Here is a 23,569-nt window from a genome sequence, read left to right as displayed (position 1 = left end):
CGAGTCCCATATTGGGCTCCCTGCTCAGCAGGGGGTCTGCTTCTCCCTCTGCCCTCTTCCCTCTCGTGCTGTCTCTCATTCTCTCTCTCTCAAATAAATAAATAAAATCTTTAAAAAAAATAAATAAATAAATAAAAATAAGTGGCTTTCATATACAGAGAAGAGCCAATTAAAGGATTTAATGGAAAAAAAAAAAACAGCAGTGAAAATATTAAAATACCCAGGACTAAAATTAACAAAAATGTTACATGAGTTCTACATTGAGAAAACTTTAAATATTGCTATAGTATAGTTACAAACACACAAATCTGGAAAAAAAAATTCTACAGATATACCATGCTATTGGAAAGGAGACCTAATGTATTAAAGATTTCAGATCTCCATATTCTTTTATATATTTATGAAGATTTCAGTATAATAACACCAATGCTTTTATATTTGTTTTATTTATTAAAGTCCACTTGGAAAACTAAATAAATAAAGCCAGCTAGACTCTGTAAAAGTGCATTATGTGGGTCGTAGGGCAGAGATTTAGTTCTGCCAAATAATAAAGCATATTATATACCTTCAATAATGAAGAGCATGGTACTGTTGCACTGATAGTCAAAACTGTGCAAATACAACGTCCAAAAATAAAATCAAGTCATACAGAAAATTTAACATCTAATAGAATTTCCATCTCAGTCATTAGGGTAAATAGGAATTGCTCAGTAATTGAGCTTGAACAACTGGATCGTCATCTGGAAAAAAAAAAAAAAGTCTGATTTGTATCTTAACAGAATACTCTGAGTTAAATTCATATCAATAAGTTTTTAAAATAAAAATTTAAATGATAAATATATCAGAAAAATTTTGGAGAATTACTTTATAAATTTGGATGGGGAAGACCTTTTTTCAGCTACCAACCAAAATTTAGTTGCCAGAAAGAAAAGACTAGTCATTCGACTACATGACAAGAAAAAGTGTCTGTGGACGACATCATGGAAGCAGTCAAACAGCAAAACAAACAAACAAAAACTGTTCAGAAGGCATAAAAAGTATTCCTAAATATACGAGAAAGTGTTCAGCTTTACTCATAATGAGAACAAAGCAGATTTTAAAAACATAAATATATAATCTTTCATAAATATGGCAAAAATTTGAGAGATTTTATACATTGCTCATGAAATGTAAAATCATTATAAAATCTGAGCAAGCCATTTCACAATATCCATCAATATTATAAATGTGTATACTGTTTGACTTAGCTTTCCCATCACACATGCTTCCATCCACATGCTAAGTAATATATGTACAAGATTATAATTGGCATCATTGGTTATTTGAGCAAAAGAATGAACACAAATGTAAAAATGATTATGCAATGCTCCTTGTACTGATATGGCAATCCATGAGATATATAATACAGCAAAAAGAAAGGAAGGCATGCAGTAATGTGGAATTGTGTATGTAACAAGTCACCTTTTGATTTTTTATACTCAACTTGTGGTTATCTCCCTGGAAGGCTTTTTCTATGTTCTTTACTCCAGTGTTCTAAAATTCCACTATGTTGGGATTTATGTTTTAGATCATAAATTTTTAAAATTGAGTTAATAATTGCCATATAACATTATGTTAGTTTCAAATGTATAACATAAGGATTCTATATTTGTATGTATTGCAAAACAGTCACCATAATAATTCTAGTTAATATCCATACCACACATGGTTACATTTCTTTTCTTGTGATAAGAACTTTCAAGATTTACTCTCTTAGCAACTTTCAAATATACAATACAGTTATTGTTAGCTATAGTCACCATGCTGTACATTGATCCCATCCCAGGACTTATTTATTTTATAACTGGAAGTTTGTACTTTTTGATCACCATCATGTGTTTCTCCTATCCGCCACTCCCACTTCTGGCAACCACAAATCTGTTCTCTGTATCTATGCATTTCTGTTTTTTCTTCCCTTTTACATTCTACATATAATTGAAATATACTGTATTTATCTTTCTCTGTCTGACTTATTTCACTTAGCATAATGCCCTTAAGTTCCATCTATGTTGTTGCAAACGGCAAGATTTTCTTCTTTTTTTAGGACCAAATAATATTTCTGTGTGTGTGTGTGTGTGCACATGTGCATGTGCTATTCACCCACTGATGGACAATTAGATTGTTCATGCCTTAGCTATTGTAAATAATTCTGCAGTGAACATGGGGATGCATATATCTTTTTGAATTAGTATTTTTGTTAACATGAGATAAATACTAAGAAGTGGAGTTGTGGGACCATATAAGAGTTCTATTTTTAATTTTTTTTGAGGAACCTCCATACTGATTTCCATAGTGGCTGCACCAATTTACATTCCCATGACTGTATTCTTGTTCATGTGTAAGCACTTGATAAACCCTTTTATATGGAAGCATGTGCCTTTCAATTTTGGGGTAATCTCTGTATTATTTCACTAATAATCCGTCTTTTCTGTTCCTATTTCTGTGCCTCTAAGCCCAAAAATTTGATATTGCCTCTCCTAAATTGATCCCATTTTCTCATAATTCTTATGTTTTCCGTTTATTTTTATTTTGCCCTATTTTCTACTCTATTCCCCCAATTAAATATATGAAAATTAGTGTTGAATTTTTTATTTTTTTTACTTTTCTAGACATTTTTACTCTTGTCTAAATTGTACATTTCCATGACATTCTGTTCTTTTATATAGATAAAACAAATTTTCTTGTAACTCTAAGATTATTACAGTTTTGATTAGTTTTAAATTTTTTTCTTCCATTCAGTGTCTCTGTTTCTGTAAGTATTTTTAATGATGGTTTATTTTTTCTTATTTGGAATCTTTCTGCCAAATGTTGGATAATCATATTTAATGGTGATGACCTAACAATACTTATTGGAAGCTTACCATGTGAACATGGGTTTTGATAAATGGCAGCTCTATTGGAGGATTGCAAGTTGACAGCTGGCCATTCAATGGCAGAATTCCAATGAGCTTGGTATCCTTGAGGCAGGAGACTCTAAGATCCTCTTTCTCCTGAGAATACACCTTGAAAATTATTTGTTTGTGGGCCAGCAGGGAGATGAGTGGTGGGTCAGAATAATTACCTGGATTTGTGATTTGAAAGAAAAGCTATGTCAACTACTTTCCCTGTTGCCAGAACCCAGTACTACATTCTCAGACACGTTTAAGTCCTGAGTATCTTAAGATATCTGCCAAGTACATGAATTTGTTTTTTTATAAGTATGTCCTCTAATTACACTTTTGTCTTTTGATTATTGCCATTCTGATAATTTTGTTACTACATTTCCACCATCTTTTCAGCTTCTTGAAATTTATTGAAAATATTTGCTCAGAAAATATTTGCTCACTGTTGCCTCCTTCTCATTCTCTTTGTGAGTTAACACTTTTGTTTTATTTTATCATTACCTCCTTTTTGAGGCTTTGGGAGGAAGAAGGGATGATATCTCAGTTAGGTCCAAATATTTAATCAGATACAACATTATAGAGAACTCGGTGCCTATAAATTGGACAACTTAGATGAAATGGACAAATTCATAGAAAAATACTAGTTGACAAACTGATTCAATAATATAGATAAAATCAGAATAGTCCTATAAGCTCTAAAATAATTAGTTTTAAAATATATTTCCACAAAGAAAACCACTGGAAATATATTGTCTTTATCAAAGTTCTCCCAAATATTCAATAAAGAGTTCATTGAATTCTATTTAAACTCCTTCAGAAAATAGAAAGGAGCATTTATCAATTGATAATATAGGCTAGGTTAGCCATGTTTGAGTTATTTTATCTCAGCACATTGAAGATATGATTCTTATTGGCATCATTAAATTTACAGATATTTTCTTCTCTTGTGGCTGATCTGCTGATAATCTCACCCACTGATTATTTTATTACTAAACTAGTAATAATTTTTATAATCTTAAAATTACTAGCAGTTAAATTACACTGGTAAGGTTGAAAGGTCTGGAACATTCCTCAAGGCTTCCTAGCTTCTTCCTTTTTTTTTCTAGAGTTACATATAAGATATCTAAATAGATTTGCACACAGCAGGAAGATTTCAGCTTGTGAACCATCTCTACTTTACAATTCAGTTGTAAGTTGTGTTATTGTAAGAAAATAATATTTTCTGGGAAGTCGTGCCTCACAAACACTAGATTTTAGGTTTGTTAACCATAAGCAATTCTAAAACAGGACTATTTGCTAGGATTCTGTGGATGAATATTATCTACCTAACAAATTTTATTGGTCACTTTACTAGGAGGTTTAGTTATGTTTAAAAGAAACTGTATCCAGTCTCCTATGTTGTTTCACTACCTGAGAATTACACCATTAATAAAAATCACAGGTTCTAGGTTCAGCATTAGTTCCTTTCTCTCCACAATTCTGGGATATCTTTCTTTCTTTGTTTGTTTACATTTCATTTCCAAAACTCTCATTCCCTAATTCCCTGTTTACCAATTATATTAACCGTTTTCTATAGATACTTCAACATATTTATCATAGATATTTTACAATCTTTATATAGTTCTAAGTCTGGGTCATGTTTTTACTCTTTTTTTTTTTCTAAGGTTTTTATTTATTTATTTGAGAGAGAGAGAATGAGATACAGAGAGCATGAGAGGGAGGAGGGTCAGAGGGAGAAGCAAACTCCCCGTTGAGTAGGAAGCCTGATGCGGGACTCGATCCCGGGACTCCAGGATCATGACCTGAGCCGAAGGCAGTCGCTTAACCAACTGAGCCACCCAGGCGCCCCTTTACTCTTTCCTCTTGAATATAGGTCACATTCTTTAGCTTTCTTGCAATGTCATTTTTTATTGTATTACAGATATTATGTCTAACAGAGTGCAAAATAGCTAAATTATATATGTACATGTATGCATATCTATATCTATACTGACACCTTCCCACCCCCATATAAATACACTCCCTTCTTTTTTATCAGAGTGCTAGGATGGGGTGCTAATGATTTTTCTATTATAAAGATTTTAAGGATGTTTTCCAAATAACTTTTGAAATAATTGCTTTTGCAGCTATAGTATATAAAGAATAAAAGTGCTTTTAATACAAAATTTATTATATTTTTATCTATGAAATCATCTTTATAATCATTAATTGGAAATTTATTTGACATTTAATTATTTAAAAAAATACACTGGCCTGGAATATGTGTCTTGTTTTGATGCTCTATTTCTCAGTTCATTTATAAAATGCGAAAGTTGGGCCTTATTCTACTTTGTCTTTATCAGATTTGGGATTCTATACATATAGAAGCTTATTTTGTGATAGACATTGTCAAATTGATATTACCAAGTAATTTGACGACTGTCTTTGATAATTTCATGTAAATTTAAGTTTGTGAAAGATTATTTAATTTTCAGTCTTTTGAAAGGATCTGAAGATGGAAATTGTGAAGTGGCTATTATTGATGCCTACTTCTTTCTCTCTGCAAACTATACTGAAGAGGCAGTCTATGTGAACACATCTGAAGACCTTGATTATGTACGTTGGTTCCTATGTGAAGGAACAATAAAGGTAAGGTACATTTATGTAGTAGTTCCTGATTTGTCTCTTTAACTCATAATTTTCTGATTTGAAAAAAAAAGCTAAAATTGTTAAAGTTACACATTCAGTTTCAATATGTGTGTGTAGCTGATATATAACCTCAGAAACAAATTCTCAACAATCTACTTGGAAATCTTTCATTTTTTTATGCTTTATATTTATAAAAAGACAGGTAATAAAAAATTATTTCATTTTATCTCTAGTCTTTTTGTGCTCTATTCATGTTACAGTTTGTTGACCAAGTAAAGCCTCTTGAACACAGTTGTGATTATGTCACCCTTTTGTTTAAAGATCATAAAGCATTCCCATTGCCTTTTGGAATATACATACATTTCTAGGAGATATCTAATCTCTGGACAATTTTACCACATTACAATTATGGGGCCTAAGGCAAGAATACAAAGAATGGCCCTCATTTTCCCCATCTCATGTCTATCTTATACAAATTAGGTAATATTATCAAACAAATAACAATAAGAAAAATTTTAGAATCTTAATTTTAAACAAATAAGGAACTTCTTATCAAAGAGATTGAGGAATTTTCCAAAAAGTTTAGAGAATTAACAGAATATTTGTAAACTCTCTTGTCTGGACAAACCTTAATTTGGCTATTTTATAGAAACAAAAACCATATTCTAACTTTATGTTTGGTATATATTTCATATAAAATTTTCAGTAAAACCTTTTCATTATGAATGAATCCATTAACACTGAGCTAACATTATAAAAAATAATACAAGTCACTATTTACTTCAAAAAGAACCAGCTGGAGGGATGTTTGGGTGGCCCAGTCAATTAAGCATCTACTTCTGGCTCAGGTCATGACCCCAGGGTCCTGGGATCAAGTCCCACATCAGGCTCCTTGCTCAGCGGGGAGTGTGCTTCTCGCTTTGCTGTCTGCCTGCTCTGCCTACAGCTCCCCCTGCTTGTGCCCTCTTTCTCTCTCTCTCTCTCTGACAAATAAATAAATAAAATTTTTGAAAAAAAAGAACCAGCTGGACAGCATTACAAAAACAGGCAAATAGACTTCAAATTTCTCAGAACTTTTAATTTCACTTAAGCCCTCAACTAGATACATATTTTTAAAATTCACAAACATTGGGATTAAGCTTAATATAGTTTTACACGTATGTATTTAGCCATTCAAAGATGCATGACTATGCACATAGATGATTAAAGTTTTTATCTTTAAGATATATTTAATTTTATCAGCATATAAAAGAGCATTACATATTATGTTAAATTTACTAATTAAGTAAATGCATACCTTCTCTTAGGAAACAAGCAAGCAAATCATAGTTATCTTGTATACATCTTTCAATTTCTCTGTATTCTTTTAAAATAATTACCAACTTTAAATAAAGTAACTAATATTTGTTTTTTTAGACTCAAGAAAAAACACAAAGATAGCAATCCAATAACTGTTAGTTATTTTTTTTTTCATTGTCACACATTTTATATCACTTTGACAACTTTTATGTTAGGCAAAATAAACATAAATATAGACATATAAACATAAATATACATCACTTAATATTTGCATGTCCTGGTTTTCATTCTGTAAGGAAAAGGGATAATTTAAAATTATATTTAGAGAATAATATTTGTATATATTCCTTACTCAAAAGTTGTGCAGGTATCCAATAATAATTTGTTAATTCAATTTATGTCAGTATAAAGTCTTGATGTTAATGAAAGATTTGGAAATTGCAATTTACACCATCATGTTAAGTCCTTTTGATTTATAGTATCATCAGTAAAACATTTCAATACATAAATGTAGTAGAATCAATAAGAATTCACAAGATTAAAAACCTTTTAAATGATATCCATTATTAAAATGTCAAATATTTCAATTTGATATTTTTGTAATAAACAATCTAAGGAAACAATGATAGAATAGTTCTTTATTTTATTTTTTTAATTTTATTTTATTATGTTACGTTACTCACCATACTTTACATCATTAGTTTTTTTTTAATTTTTTTGTTGTTATGTTAATCCCCATACATTACATCATTAGATTTAGATGTAGTGTTCCATGATTCATTGTTTGTGTATAACATGCAGTACTCCATGCAATATGTGCCCTCCTTAATACCCATCACTGGGCCAACCCATCCCCTCACCCCCCTCCCCTCTAAAACCCTCAGTTTGTTTCTCAGAGTCCATAGTCTCTCATGGTTCATCTCCCACTCCCCCCCTTTCATTTTTTACTTCCTACTCTCTTCTTTTTTTTTTTTTAAACATATATTGTATTATTTGTTTTAGAGGTACAGGTATGTGATTCATCAATCTTACATAATTCACAGTGCTCACCATAGCACATACCCTCCCCAACGTCCATCACCCATCCAACCCATCCATCCCACCCCCCACCACTCCAGCAACCCTCAGTTTGTTTCCTGAGATTAAGACTCTCTTATGGTTTGTCTCCCTCTCTGGTTTCATCTTGTTTCCTTTTTTCCTCCCTTGCCCTATGATCCTCTGTCTTGTTTCTCAAATTCCTCATATCAGTGCAATCATATGATACTTGTCTTTCTCTGATTGACTTATTTCACTTAACATAATATCCTCTAGTTCCATCCACATTGTTGCAAGTGGCAAGATTCGGGATTTTTGATGGCTCCATAATATTCCAGTGTGTGTTTGTGTGTGTGTGTGTGTGTGTATACACAGATGAATGGATAAAGAAGAGATATATATATATGGACATCTTGGCTCTTTCCATAGTTTGGCTATTGTGGACATTGCTGCTATCAACATTGGAGTGCACGTACCACTTTGGATCATTGCATTTGTATCATTGGGTTAAATACCCAGTAGTGCAATTGCTGGGTCGTAGGGTAGCTCTATTTTCAACTTTTTGAGGAACCTCCATACTGTTTTCCTGAGTGGCTGCACCAGCTTGCATTCCCACCAACAGTGTAGGAGGGTTCCCCTTTCTCCACATCACCGCCAACATTGACATTTCCTGACTTGTTAATTTTAGCCATTCTGACTGGTGTGAGGTGGTATCTCATTGAAGTTTTGATTTATATTTCCTTGATGCTGAGTGATGTTAAACAGTTTTTCATGTGTCCATTGGCGATTTGTATGTCTTCTTTACAGAAATGTCTGTTCATGTCTTCTGACCATTTCTTGATTGGATTATTTGTTCTTTGGGTGTTGAGTTTGATGAGTTCTTTATAGATTTTGGATACTAGCCCTATCTGATATGTCATTTGCAAATATCTTCTCCCATTCTGTCAGTTGTCTTTTCGTTTTGATGACTGTTTCCTTTGCTGTGCAAAAGCATTTTATCTTGATGAAGTCCCAAATTTGCCCTTGCTTCCCTTGCATTTGGCTATTTGTCTAGGAAGAAGTTTTTGTGGCTGAGGTCGAAGAGGTTGCTGCTTGTGTTCTCGTCAAGGATTTTGATGAATTCCTGTCTCACATTTAGGTCTTTCATCCATTTTGAGTATGTTTTTGTGTGTGGTGTAAGGAAATGGTCCAGTTTCCTTCTTCTGCATGTGGCTGTCCAATTTTCCCAACAACATTTCTTGAAGAGACTGTCTTTTTTCCATTGGACATAAAGATTAGTTGACCAGAGAGTTGAGGGTCCATTTCTGGACTCTCCATTCTGTTCCATTGATCTATGTGTCTGTTTTTGTGACAGTACCATACTGTCTTGATGATTACAGCTTTGTAATAGAACTTGAAGTCGGGAATTGTGATGCCACCAGCTTTGCTTTTCTTTTTCAACATTCCTCTGGCTATTCGGGGTCTTTTGTGGTTCCATACAAATTTTAGGGTTATTATTCCATTTCTTTGAAAAAAGTGGATGGTATTTTGATAAGGATTGCATTAAATGAGTAGATTGCTCTAGGTAGCATTGACATTTTCACAATATTTGTTCTTCCAATCCATGAGCATGGAACGTTTTTCCATTTCTTTGTGTCTTCCTCAATTTCTTTCATGAGTATTCTGTAATTTTCTGAGTACACTATCTTTGCTTCTTTGGTTAGATTTATTCCTAGGTATCTTATGGTTTTGGTGCAGTTGTAAATGAGATAAACTCCTTAATATCTCTTTCTTCTGTCTTGTTGGTGTATAGGAATGCCACTGACTTCTAGGCATTGATTTTATAACCTGCCACTTTACTGAATTCCTGTATGAGTTCTAGCAGTTTTGGGGTGGAGTCTTTTGGGTTTTCCACATAAAGTATCATATCATCTCCGAAGAGTGAGAGTTTCACTTCTTCTTTGCCTATCCTGATGTCTTTTATTTCTTTTTGTTGTCTGATTGCTGAGGTTAGGATTTCTAGTACTATGTTAAATAGCAGTGGTGATAGTGGACACCCCTGCCATGTTCGTGACCTTAGGGGAAAAGGTTTCAGTTTTTCCCCATTGAGGATGATATTTACTGTGGATATTTCATAGGTGGCTTTTATGATATTGAGGTATATACCCTCTATCCCTACACTTTGAAGAGTTTTAATCAAGAAAGGATGCTGTACTTTGTCAAATGCTTTTTCTGCATCTATTGAGAGGATCATATGATTCTTGTTCTTTCTTTTGTTAATGTATTGTGTCAAATTGATTGATTTGCAGATGTTGAACCCACCTTGCAGCCCAGGGATGAATCCCACTTGGTCGTGGTGAATAATCCTTTTAATGTACTGTTGGATCCTACTGGCTAGTATTTTGGTGAGAATTTTTGCATCCATGTTTATCGGGGATTTTGGTCTGTAGTTCTCCTTTTTGATGGGGTCTTTGTTGGTTTGAAGATCAAGGTAATGCTGGCCTCATAAAATGAGTTTGGAAGTTTTCCTTCCATTTCCATTTTTTGGAACAGTTTCAGTAGAATAGGTATTAATTATTCTTGAAATGTTTCGTAGAATTCCCCTGGGAAGCCATCTGGCCCTGGGCTTTTGTTTGTTGGGAGATTTTTGGTTCAATTTCCTTAGTGGTTATAGGTTTGTTCAGGTTTTGTATTTCTTCCTGGTTCAGTTTTGGTAGTCTATACTTTTCCAGGATTGCATCCATTTCTTCCAGATTATCTAATTTACTGGCATATAGTTGCTCATAATATGTTCTTATAATTGTATTTCTTTGGTGTTGGTTGTGATCTCTCCTCTTTCATTCATGGTTTTATTTATTTGGGTCCTTTCTCTTTTCTTTTTGATAAGTCTGGCCAGGGGTTTATCAATCTTACTAATTCTTTGAAAGAACCAGCTCCTAGGTTCGTTGATCTGTTCTACTGTTCTTTTGGTTTCTAGTTCATTGATTTCTGCTCTGATCTTTATTATTTCTCTTCTCCTGCTGGGTTTAGGCTTTATTTGCTGTTTTTTCTCTAGCTTCTTTAAGTGTACAGTTATAGGGGTGCCTGGGTGGCTCAGTTGGTTAAGCGACTGCCTTCGGCTCAGGTCATGATCCTGGAGTCCCTGGATCGAGTCCCTCATCGGGCTCCCTGCTCAGCAGGGGGTCTGCTTCTCCCTCTGACCCTCCCCCATCTCATGTGCTCTCTCTCATTTTCTCTCTCTCTCAAATAAATGAATAAAATCTTAAAAAAAACCGTGTACGGTTAGGTTGTGTATTTGAGACCTTTCTTGTTTCTTGAGAAAGGCTTGTATTGCTATATTCTTTCCTCTTAGAACTGCCTTTCCTGTATCACAAAGATTTTGAACAGTTGTGTTTTCTTTTTTTTGAACAGTTGTGTTTTCATTTCCATTGGTTTCCATGAATTTTTTAATTCTTTAATTTCCTGGTTGAGCCATTCATTCTTTAGTAGCATGTTCTTTAGCCTCCATGTATCTGAGTTCTTTCTGATTTTCTTCTTGTGATTGAGTTCTAGTTTCAAAGCACTGTGGTCTGAAAATATGCAGGGAATGATCCCAATCTTTTGGTACCGGTTGAGACCTGATTTGTGACCTAGGATGTGATCCATTCTGGAGAATGTTCCATGGGTACTAGAGAAGAATGTGTATTCTGTTGCTTTGGGATGGAATCTTCTGAATATATCTGTGAAGTCCATTGGACCCAGTGTGTCATTTAAAGTCTTTATTTCCTTGTTGATCTTTTGCTTAGATGATCTTTCCATTTCAGTGAGGGGGTGTTAAAGTCTCCTACTATTACTGTATTGTTGTTGATGTGTTTCTTTGCTTTTGTTATTAATTGGCTTATGTAATTGGCTGCTCCCATGTTAGGGGCATAGATATTTAGAATTGTTAGATCTTCGTGTTGGATAGACCCTTTAAGTAGGATATAGTGTCCTTCCTCATCTCTTATTATAGTCTTTGGTTTAAAATCTAATTTGTCTGATATAAGGATTGCCACCCCAGCTTTCTTTTGATGTCCATTAGCATGGTAAATGGTCTTCCACCCCTTGCTTTCAATCTGGAGATGTCTTTGGGTCTAAAATGAGTCTCTTGAAGACAGCATATCAATGGGTCTTTTTTTTTTTTTTCATCCAATCTGATAGCCTGTGTCTTTTGATTGGGGCATTTAGCCCATCTATATTCAGGGTAACTGTTGAAAGATATGAATTTAGTGCCACTGTATTGCCTGTAAGGTGACTGTTACTGTATATTGTCTGTGTGCCTTTCTGATCTATGTTACTTTTAGGCTCTCTCTTTGCTTAGAGGACCCCTTTCAAGATTTCTTGTAGGGCTGGTTTGGTGTTTCCAAATTCTTTTAGTGTTTGTTTGTCCTGGAAGCTTTTTATCTCTCCTTCTATTTTCAATGACAGCCTAGCTGGATATAGTATTCTTGGCTGCATATTTTTCTCATTTAGTCTCTGAATATATCATGCCAGTCCTTTCTGGCCTGCCAAGTCTCTGTGGATAGGTCTGTTGCCAATCTAATGTTTCTACCATTGTAGGTTACAGACCTCTTGTCCTGAGCTGTTTTTAGGATTTTCTCTTTGTCTCTGAGACTTGGAAGCTTTACTACTAGATGTCAGGGTGTTGACCTATTTTTGTTGATTTTAAGGGGGGTTCTCTGTGCCTCCTGGATTTTGATGCCTGTTTCCTTCCCCAAATTAGGGAAGTTCTCTGCTAAAATTTGCTCCAATATACCTTCCTCCCCTCTCTCTTTCTTCCTCTTCTGGGATCCCAATTATTCTAATATTGTTTCATCTTATGGTGTCACTTATCTTTGAATTCTACCCTCGTGATCCAGTAACTGTTTATCTCTCTTTTTCTCAGCTTCTTTATTCTCCATCATTTGGTCTTCTATGTCACTAATTCTGTCTTCTGCATCATTTATCTTAGCAGTTAGAGCCTCCATTTTTTATTGCACTTCATTAATAGCCTTCTTGATTTTGACTTGGTTAGATTTTAGCTCTTTTATTTCTCCAGAAAGGGATTCTCTATTATCTTCCATGCTTTTTTCAAGCCCAACTAGTTTCTTTATAATCGTCTTTCTGAACTCTAGTTCCGATATCTTACTAATGTCCGTAATTATTAGGTCCCTGGCAGTCGGTACTGCCTCTTGTTCTTTTTTTTTTTTTGAGGTGAGTTTTTCCATTTTGTCATTTTGTCCAGAGGAGAATAGATGAATGAGAGAACAAAATGCTAAAAAGGTAACAATGACTCCAGAAAAATATACACTAAACAAATCAGAAGAGACCTGCAACTGGGGGAAAAGAAAGGGAAAGAAAGAAAAAAGATAAAAAAAAAAAGAATATGACTGAATATGATCAGGCTGGTGCATAGATCAGTGCCACACACTAGATTTTGGGTGTATTTTGGTCTGTTAAAACAAAGTGCCTCCCAAAATTTTAAAGAAAGAAAAACTTATGTATGTACAAAAATAAGGGTAAATACGATGAAGGGATGGAATATGACTGTAAAGATGAAAATTATAAAAGATTTCATAAAAGGAATTGATAAGAAGTTGGTTGAAAAACGAAAGAAGAAAAATTAGAAAAAAAAAAGGGAGAGAATGTGATCAGTCAGGAGACTAGAACAAAGCCACACACTAGAGATTTAGGGTATATTTTGGTCTGTTAGAAGAAACTGTATCCCAAAATTTTAAAGAAAGAACAACTTATATATGTACCAAAAATAAGTTTAACTACTATGAAGGGATAGAATATGACTCTAAAAATGAAAAATAAAAAAGATTTTTAAAAAAGGGATTGATAAGATGTTGGTTGAAAAAGGGAAAAAGAAAAATTTTTAAAAAATAGAAAAAGAAAAAATAAAGAAAATTTAAAAAATTAACTTTGAAAGACTAAAGAATCATGGGAAAAAAGCCATGAATTCTATGTGTTGTATTCCCCTAGCATTGGAGTTCTGCCATTCTCATTGATCGGTAAACTTGGTCTTGTCTGGCTGTTCTTGCTGATCTTCTGGGGGAGGGGCCTGTTGCCGTGGTTCCCAAATGTCTTTGCCAGAGGCGGAATTGCCCCGCTCTTGCCTGGTCTGGGCTAAGTAATCTGCTTGGGTTTGCTCTCGGGAGATTTTGTTCCTTGCAAGCTTTCCATACAGCTTTGGAGGATGAGAGTGAAAATGGTGGCCTCCCAATCTCTGACCAGAGGAGCCGAGAACTCGGGGCCCCACTCCTCAGTGCACCCCCAGAGAAAAGCAGTCAGTCACTCCTGTCTCCCCAGTCTCTGGCCCCACTCTGTGCTCACCCAGTCTGTGACCCAGCATTTCTCTCTGGCACATGACCCAGTGTGGAGTCTCCAAACCCAGCAGATCCCTGCGGTGCGCTCCTGTGCTGCTCCTCCCTGGGGAGGAAGAGGAGTCTCCCCCATCTGCCACTTGTTGGGTCCCTGCTGGAAGAGCAGTGGCCCGATTGCTGTGGATCACAGTTTATGGCAACCATGAGCTGAGAACCCACTCCTCGGCTCCATCTCTGCAGCTGGCTTCCCCACTCCTATTCCTGGGAGCTCTGCCACACTCAGGTACCCCCGGTCTTCCTGTATCCTGAGGGTCCTGAGAGCACACTGTCCCAGCGAGGGTTCCAGCCCCCGCTTAGCCACTGGAGCCATGTCCTTCAGCGGAGCCGACTTTTAAAATTTGGCCCCCTCCCCGCCATCTATCTTCCTGAATATCCCCTTGGATTCACTTCTCCGCATGTCCTACCTTCCAGAAAGTGGTCACTTTTGTGTTCATAGAGTTACTGCTATTCCTTTCTTCAGTCTCCTGTTGAGTTTGTAGGTGTTCAGAATGGTTTGATACCTATCTAGCTGAATTCCTGGGACCAGACAAAATTTAGTTCTACTCCTCTGCCACCCTCTTCTCCTCTAATCTAGAATAGTTCTTTAAAAGATAGATTAAATCATTCTAATTGCCTAAGGATTCAGTTATTTATTTGGAAATAACATAAGCTCTTTTTAATGTAAATAAACCTCAGCATTCATATATTAAAAAAAGCAAGACTTTTGACTTTGCCAGATTTCTAAGGGCATAATTTTCTTTTCATCTAAAAGACTAATTATATTACACACACAGGTACACATTTTCTGTTTGTTAAATTTTTGGCAAAGGGAAAAACATATAAAGCACAGTTAATCATTGTCCTTTTCCTTTCATTTTTGAATGTTTATCTGAACAATAGTCCTAAAATGTACATATATTGATAGAAAATGTATTTATGATAAATTAATTTAAAAAAATATCCCAACCAAAAAAGAAAAGATGAAATAGCAAATGAAAAAACAATGGGGAGCTAGCTTCAGGCAAATACATGACTATTAAAGGTTAATTTTCTTCTATCTTCAAAGAGCAGGAGAGGCTTAAATGCAGAAAAGCTCATTTTCACACACATACACATATACACAACTTATTATTACAGATAGTTTAAACACTCTTGAAAGTGTACTATAATTGTCTACTCAATAAACTCCATCTTCCCATTCTGTTCTCAGGTATCCAGTTCTTTGGATAGTTTAGTAACAGTTTAAACAATAACTCATATCCTTGATAATTCCATTGAGCAATATAATTAAAAATCTAGTGCTTATTAATCCCAGAAGCATGAAAAGGAAAGAGGGGCCTCGTGCATTCAACAGAGTAATCTCTCTATTAGACTCATGGGATGGAGAATCTCCTCATGAGAGTCTTTCTTTTTTGGTTCTAATATATCTGTCAAATGAATGATCTTGTTCATGTCAAATTCTCTCCAGAGTGGCCTGAGCAATTTCAGCTCGCCCTTTGAGAAGTTATAGCAATTAGAGAGATATGTATCTGACTTAACAACATGAAGGGAGGAATGTGTGGTATTGAAGCTTATGAGACTGAGAAGGCCCCATGAAAACTTAGTAGGTGCCTGTGCAATGTCATGTCACCAAAACCTACCAAAGAGCAGTCAGTCCAAACTAAGAGCTGGACAAGTGTTTACAAGATTTTGAAAAGGTGACTCAAGGAAAATTGTGTTCAAGGAATGTAGATTACTCTGACTTTCTCAACTCATTTTTATTTAGGTCATCTGAATGATGAAACTGTGAGAGCTATGCTTGTCCTCTTCCAGTAGAATACTCTTTTAGACTCACCAGAGAAGTGAGGAAATTGCTTTTCTCTTTGGATCAAATTGGATCACATAATCAAAGGATTCCTAAAATGATTCCTTATTCTTAAAAGAAAAAAAATAACATTTGGGAATTTGATGAAAATAAATTGGAGTTCAGACCTGATACTATATTTATGTCCCTGTCACAGCTAAGGAGAGATAAATGTCCAGTGGTCCCAGAGTAGTGCACTGTTTGTGGTCTAGTGTCGTGAGCTTTTGTAGTGAGAGTATTTTAATTGGATTTTGCAGTATTTTGTGTTTGTTCACAACTGAGCCTCCAAAAGACCACCAGACAATTCTGTTGATCAAGAGAAACTAATTCTTTTAGATTTGCCATAATAATTGAAAACAACCCCTAATAGACTCTTACTAGTGTCTCAGAGGAAGAATTTATGGAAAGATGTTTATATGCTCTAGAGCCTTAGTTGTAGGGGGTGGGTACTTGTAAGGATTGCTTAGAGTTCATGAATAAAGCTTTGTACTGGTGGACAGAATGTGATGAGAATCTTAAAGTGAGGTTCATGAACAAGGTTTTATGCTTGGTAAATAACTTATTTTAGTTGGTTCACAGTCTTACTTTCCAAGAAAAAGTATTTCATGGAGCAAAGAGTAAGTTTTTTTATATATATTTTTTTCTCAGTATTTTTAAATATAGGACAGGAAATTTGGTTCATTTCAGTTCTTATCATCAAAGACTAAAATTCCAAAAGTATTCTTTCCTTTCTTTGTGTTAAAAAATGTCCTCTCTTTAGGTCTTTTTAAATGCAAACACTTCTGGAAGGAAAGCACATAAATATAAGTGAGTTCTTTTTTTTTTTTTTTCTTTTACATTTTTTGCCACAAAAAGGTTCTGAGATTATATATTATTATGAGTTACTGGGGACAGAGAATGCTTTTAAAACCACACAGAAGAAACAGACGGACACTAAAAGTTGGAATAGGAAAGATCTTTACCAGATTTAACTATTTCAGTATTTTTTACTAGGTCCATGCCAGTATAAATTTGGATTCTAATTCATCCAAATATGTTTTTATTTAGCTAGGAATATAATCAAGGCATTCTTAATGTTTCCCTCACCTTAACTGAATTTTAGATAGGCTTCTTATTGACTAAAGACCCTTGGTCTCCTTTTTCTTAGAGCATTTACTTCAGAAAATTTGCAATTATAAGTTCATTTTCTGTCTCTCTGAAATATATGCAAATCGACTTTCCTCCTCTTGCCAGTTTTAGGACCCAGGAACTGTCTTTCTTAAGGACCTGGGAACTATTTCTTTGAAATGTAAACATTGAGAGAGAGAGATGTAAATGTAAACATCCTGTGAGAGAGTAGGAGCCTAACTTCAGTGGGCACCAATTAGCAAACACAGAAGGCCCACTAACAAAGCAAAACCTTTGCAAACTCAAGAATAACTCAATGTGCCTTACTCATTTCATTGATCAGTCTCTCCCCTAATTTCCTCCAGTAGTTTTCCTCTAGCTAATGCCAGCACTTAAAATCTTTCTTGTCTTGTTTCCGCAAAGTTGAGTTCCATCTCTCTCTTCTATTGCAATAGTCTTGAATAAAGCCTTTCTTGCTTGTTGAATTTTGTCTAGTGCAATTTTTACTTTGACAAATACTTTTCTAAGAACCCAGGTTTCTACATATCTTATAAAGAAGTCACTCACTCCTATGGGTGAAGTCTCTTTACAGATCTATTTTTTTATTTTTTTTAAAGCTTTTTTTTTTTTTTTTTTTTTTTTGACAGAGAGAGAGATAGCAGAGAGCAGGAACACAAGCAGGGGGAAGTGGGAGAGGGAGAAGCAGGCTTCCCACCAAGCAGGGAGCCCAATGTGGGGCTCCATCCCAGGACCCTGGGATCATGACCTGAGCTGAAGGCAGATGCTTAACGACTGAGGCACCCAGGCACCCCTACAGATCTATTTAATTGACATGGGCCAACAAATGGTAAATATGTCATATATTAGGTCTTAGAGTTTCTCCCCTTTGGTATCTCTTTACTAAGTGATTTTACCAATATAATATGGAAATGGCAAAATAATTTATACAAAAATATGATTTTCCATGAAATGATACCATTATTTAGTCATTTACTTATATATACAGAACATTTTTCTGAAGTATGTTGTAAATATTCTTGTAGCTTAACTTCTATTCAGCCCAAGTTAATTTTGTGTGTATTATTGTGTTACCTACCTACATCAGTAATAATGAATTACCATAAAAGGGTTTTCCCGTACTGTTTTACTTCTCTTCCCCTTGGGAAGAAAAGATTATCTTTTGCCCAGATTTATGACTATATTACATTTCCTTATCAAATAAATATTCTTTAATTATCAAGAGTAAAATAAAATCTCATTCCATTTTTCATGTACGTTTTTAATATTGGCTTTTTGTACAATTACAGATGTTAATAATTGATTATTAATTATAATATAATTATAAGTTAACTATTATAAGTTGATTATAATAATTATAATGATTAGTATAATAGTAATCACATATTAATACATGTAAGTGCTGAACTTCCCAGAGTAATTTCTCTTACTCTAATCTTGGGCATACATGAGTAGATTTCAACCTTTCTTTCTTTTTTTTTAATCAGAATCCATTGAAAATCTGATGAAAGCTAGAAACAGTTCTCTCACAATAACTTATGCACACACAAGCACAATGTTTTGCACAAAATTTCAGAGGGTTAATGGACTTATTGAAGTAGATTTCTTGATTTTCCATATATTCAAAAATTGAGAAATCTTTCCCCTAAATGTGCATTGTAGATTCAACTTTGTATGTACCCATTGATATAATTTACTGTCTTATAAGTTTTTCTGGGAGACCTTTTCTTATGTCTAAATTTAATTATAGAAATCTAAAATTTTAGTAGAAGACTAGACTATATGAACAGATGAGAAACACTGCTGAAATACCAAATTAAGTATTTTTCAATTGCAGCAATTACTTGCAATGGTTTTTAGAGATAGTAAATAATTGCAGTAAGAAAAATTAACCATCTTCAACATGTACTAAAAGAGTCTTAACAAAGCTTTCAGTGTAATTTAGGTGCTCATATTACAATCTTTACACCAAGGATAGTATTTTTTTTTATATATTATTTTGAGGAAAATTTCATTAGACAAGTTTTCTTTTAGTTCTTTCAGGTTTTCTTAAATCCCAGTAATAATTATTTTGGGAAAATAAAGCAAAAAAGAAAAGTATATTTTTATGTGGAGTAATAGTTTGCCATAATCTGATTTCTGCACTATTATTCCTTGTTGTTAAAACATTATTTTTTCTAAGATTTTATTATGTATTATTTAGTGACCTAGATTTATAATAACTGAAAATACAAAAGTCTTTGGTGTATGGCATTTTTCTCTTCATTATAAAATAGCAAATTATGAATTTTTTAATATTTTTTAGTAGAAATTGAGAATTAAGTATACACAAGTCTTCACAGACTCTAGGCTTTCAGGATGGTAAGTTGGTAGTGTTTAATTTTTTCCTTATGTTGCATTGAATCATCCCATACTATACTAAAAAGATGCAAACAAACAAGCAAAAGGTGTAGAAACCCAGTATGTGGGAAGCATTGGTCTTTAGCAGTTTGCATGAGCCAAATGGATCAATCTATGTACTCCTGACTAGGCCCCCGAAACAAACGACATAGCCAAGTAGGAAAATGGAGCAGGTGCTACAAGTGGAGACAGTCAATGAGTACAGAAGCTGCTGTTAGAGACATAGTGTCAAAGTCTGAATAATAAAAAGGGGATAGCCACAAAAAATGGCCCTGTCCTCAGGGACTACACTTGACTGTGCAGCCTAGTCTTCTTCCATTTTTTTGAAAACCCATATAATTTCCTCCAACAAGCAGACCGTACAAACAGACAATTTAACAGGACTATGCATGCTGAAAGTACAATGATAATATAAAATTCAACACCTAAAAAATGAATCCTATTAAAAATGGGCAGAAGACATGAATAGACATTTTTCCAATGAAGACAGCAAACAGACATATGATGGCCAACAGACCCATGAAAAGACTCAAACATCACTGATCATCATGGAAGTACAAGTTAAAACCACAGTGAAATATCACCTCACACCTATCAGAATGGGTAAAATCAATAAGAAACAACAGGTGTTGGTGAGGATATGGAGTAAGGGAAACCCTCTTACACTGTTGCTGAGAATGCAAACTGGTGCAGCCACTGTGGAAAACAGTATGGAGATTCCTCAAAAAGTCAAAAATAGAACTATCCTACTATCCAGCAATTGCATTACTAGGTTATTTACCCAGAGAATACAAAAATACTAATTTAAAGGAATACACACACTCCAATGTTTATAAAAGCATTATCTACAATAGCCAAATTATGGAAAGAGCCCATATGTCCATCAACTGATGAATGGATAAAGGAGAAGTGGTATATATATACAATGGAATATTATTCAGCCATAAAAAGATTGAAATCTTGCCATTTGCACAGACATGGATGGAGCTAAAAGTATTACGTTGAGCAAAATAAGTCAGAGAAAGGCAAATACCATATACTTTCACTTATATGTGGAATTTAAGAAATAAAACAAACAAGCAATGAGGAAAAAAAAAAGTGAGAGAGGCAAACCAAAAAATAGATTCTTAAATATAAAGAACAAACTGATGGTTACCAGAGGAAGGTGGGTGGGAGGATGGGTTATATATGTGATGGGAATTAAGGAGGGCATTTGTCATGAGCACAGGGTGATATATAGAAGGGTTAAATTATTGTACACCTGAAACTAATATAACACTGTATGTTAACTAACTGTTATAAAAATAAAAACTTCAGAAAAATAAAAAGAAAAAAATTGAAAAGCTTTTTACAAGAAATGAGGAAAACATGTGTGTGTGCAGAGCACAAGAGGAATTGGATTGTAGAATGACTAATTAAATTGTATTGCTTTCATAATTGAACCAAATCAACTAAGAGGACTTTCAAAGTAAACAAGATAATGGAAGGCATGCAAATTCAAACTTTCCAATACAATCTCTACAAAACAGTACAGACCAACAAGGAGCAAAAACAAAATCATTAATCACTTGTGCTTATGTATGCATTCTACTTCTGGGTAATTTGAAGTTTTGGTGCTTTGTATTTTCTAGTCATGTCGAAGGAAGAGAATTTATATGTTGGATTTGTATATAGTATATTAGAATATTTGGAAAATTTGGAATAAAATTTATTGGTTATAAAATATAATATTATATCAAAGTTAATTTCCTAACTTGATTATTTTACTGAGGTAATGAAAAGATAATATCCTTGTTTTTTATAAAAACTACACACTAACATAATTGGGTTGACAAAGTGTAATATAATCACAAATTTCAGAAAAAGCTAATAATATGTGTATATTTGTATATGTATATTATTATACATTATTATATAATATATATGAAGAGAGAATAATGTAAGTTATAAAATGTTAATAATTATTTCCTTCTGTAAGTGCTAATTTAACTTTGGAAGCAAATTTTAACAGTACCGCTTTGATTTAAGAAACTGTACAACAAATACCCCCTGCATATAGAAAATGATTACACATTCAAACAGTAAGGGATAAATATTTTTTTCTGAAGTACAAACACTCAGACATACAAACACATGTAGAGAAAACTGAGGGATTGAATTTATAATATTTTAGCTGTAGGCTAAGGGTAAATAGCATTTGAAAAAAAAAGTACCTGTCCATGCAAAGAGATGTTCTCTTTCCCAGTAGACTAAAAATTTTTAATTTACTAGAGCTCCAAATAGAAAAATGGAGAAAGAAATTCTCAGTTGACTCTTACCCAACAGAGATTAGATTTCTATAAATCATTGATCTATCACCAAAGGATCAGACCATGAAACTAAATTTGTAATCATTGTAGCCATTGATAAGAAATAATTTATTGGCTATAAACCAACACCATAAAGGAAACATAAAAGTATTGAGAGGAAAATGAAAAAAAAAAAAAGAGGAACTATCAAAGTTCTATTGTGGTTTTGAATTCACTTCTGAGAGCTAGGAAAAGATATGCCTGGTTTTAAGCTGTCATAAGAGATGCACTTTGGCGACAAAATTTACTTAATCCTTTAAGGTAAATACACTGGGCGTATTTGTGAAAGACCTCTAAAATGGTTAAAATGATATATGTTTTTTTAAACAGGTAAAATTATGACTTCCATGCAAATATGAAATAAAGATACGTTAAAGATTTTATGTAATTCATTTTTAATAAAGGAGTCAGTAAAATGTTATACTCAGTTCAAACATGAGTCCAAATAACTCACTGAAGGAGAAAAAACTAGTGATAAAGGAAACAGTTTTTTCATGGATCTGGTTATCAGGAGAGTGCTACTGCTACCGTATCAGCTAACATATAAGCAATGTCTATAAAATTTTGATTCAAATTACATTAAAGATATTTTAAAACAACTGAATAATGGATGTTGATTTATTTAGTTTTTTACAATATATATATTTCCATCATAAATAAACTGAATATGACTGTTTGAAATGATTTTGAAATAAATCAAAACTGAGTTTATTTTATCTTTGCTAAAGGAAAACATGAATTTAATATACAAAGGAAAGCATGAACTTCAAACTGAAATGACTGTAATATTGTAATGCAACGGACATTTACAAAATTCTTTTTTTTTTATTTTTTTATAGATGTGTGCAAATGAATGCAGTTGTTTGACTAAAGAAGACAATAAGGGATATTGGTGTCTATGTATTCCAAGATGGTCTTGCAAAATACAACTGATTATGAAGAAAGTGGATGTCAACATGAAGCTCTTTGTAAAGATGAAATTAATAAATTCAGGTATTTATGCATCATTTGAGCAAAGAATATTACCTATTTATCAAAAAGTTATAATTGTACTGACAAGCCAAATTTTTTTTTTTTTTAATGATTCAACAATTCTATACATTTCTCAGTGCTCATCAAAAAAATGTACTCTTGGGGCACCTGGGTGGCTCAGTTGGTTTAGTGTCTGCCTTAGGCTCAGGTCATGACCTTGGGGTTCTGAGATTGAGCTCCTCACCCAACACGCTGCTCAGCAGGGAGTCTGCTTCTCCATTCTCCCTCTGCCCCTCCTCCACATACTCTCTCTCTTTCTCTCTCTTAAATAAGTAAAATGTTTAAAAAAAAATGTACTCTTAATTCCCTTTATGGATTTCAACTCTCTCACCCACCTTCCTTCTGGCAACCACCAGTTTGTACTCTGTATTTAAGAGTTTGGGTTTTTTTGTTGTTGTATTTTGTTGCTTTCTAATTTTGTTTTGTTTCTTAAATTCTACATGTAAAATCATATAGTATTTGTCTTTCTCTGACTGACTTATTTCTCTTGTCCTTACACCCTCTAAGTCTTTCCATGTTGTTACAAATGGCAAGATTTCATTCTTCTTTATGGTTGAGTAATATTCTGTTTTATAACTTCCATACTGTTTTCCA

At 33.9% G+C, this 23,569-nt stretch overlaps 1 protein-coding gene across 1 annotated transcript in view; it reads left to right on the top strand.

Annotated features, from left to right (window-relative positions):
* EYS (eyes shut homolog) overlaps positions 1-22,955 on the top strand; it is a 162,374-nt gene extending 139,419 nt beyond the window's left edge. Inside the window, 3 exon segments of the mRNA XM_034990397.1 lie at positions 5,407-5,549; positions 22,783-22,855; positions 22,858-22,955. Of these exon segments, the coding sequence (XP_034846288.1) occupies positions 5,407-5,549; positions 22,783-22,855; positions 22,858-22,955 (314 nt within the window).
* The last annotated feature ends 614 nt before the right edge of the window (positions 22,956-23,569 follow it).

This window comes from Mirounga leonina, unplaced genomic scaffold (assembly GCF_011800145.1).
Source record: "Mirounga leonina isolate KUSES-001 unplaced genomic scaffold, KU_Mleo_1.0 Mir_53, whole genome shotgun sequence".
NCBI classification, from domain to species: domain Eukaryota; kingdom Metazoa; phylum Chordata; class Mammalia; order Carnivora; family Phocidae; genus Mirounga; species Mirounga leonina.
Note: the sequence above shows the minus strand (reverse complement) of the source record. Positions and strands in the feature narration are given on the sequence as shown.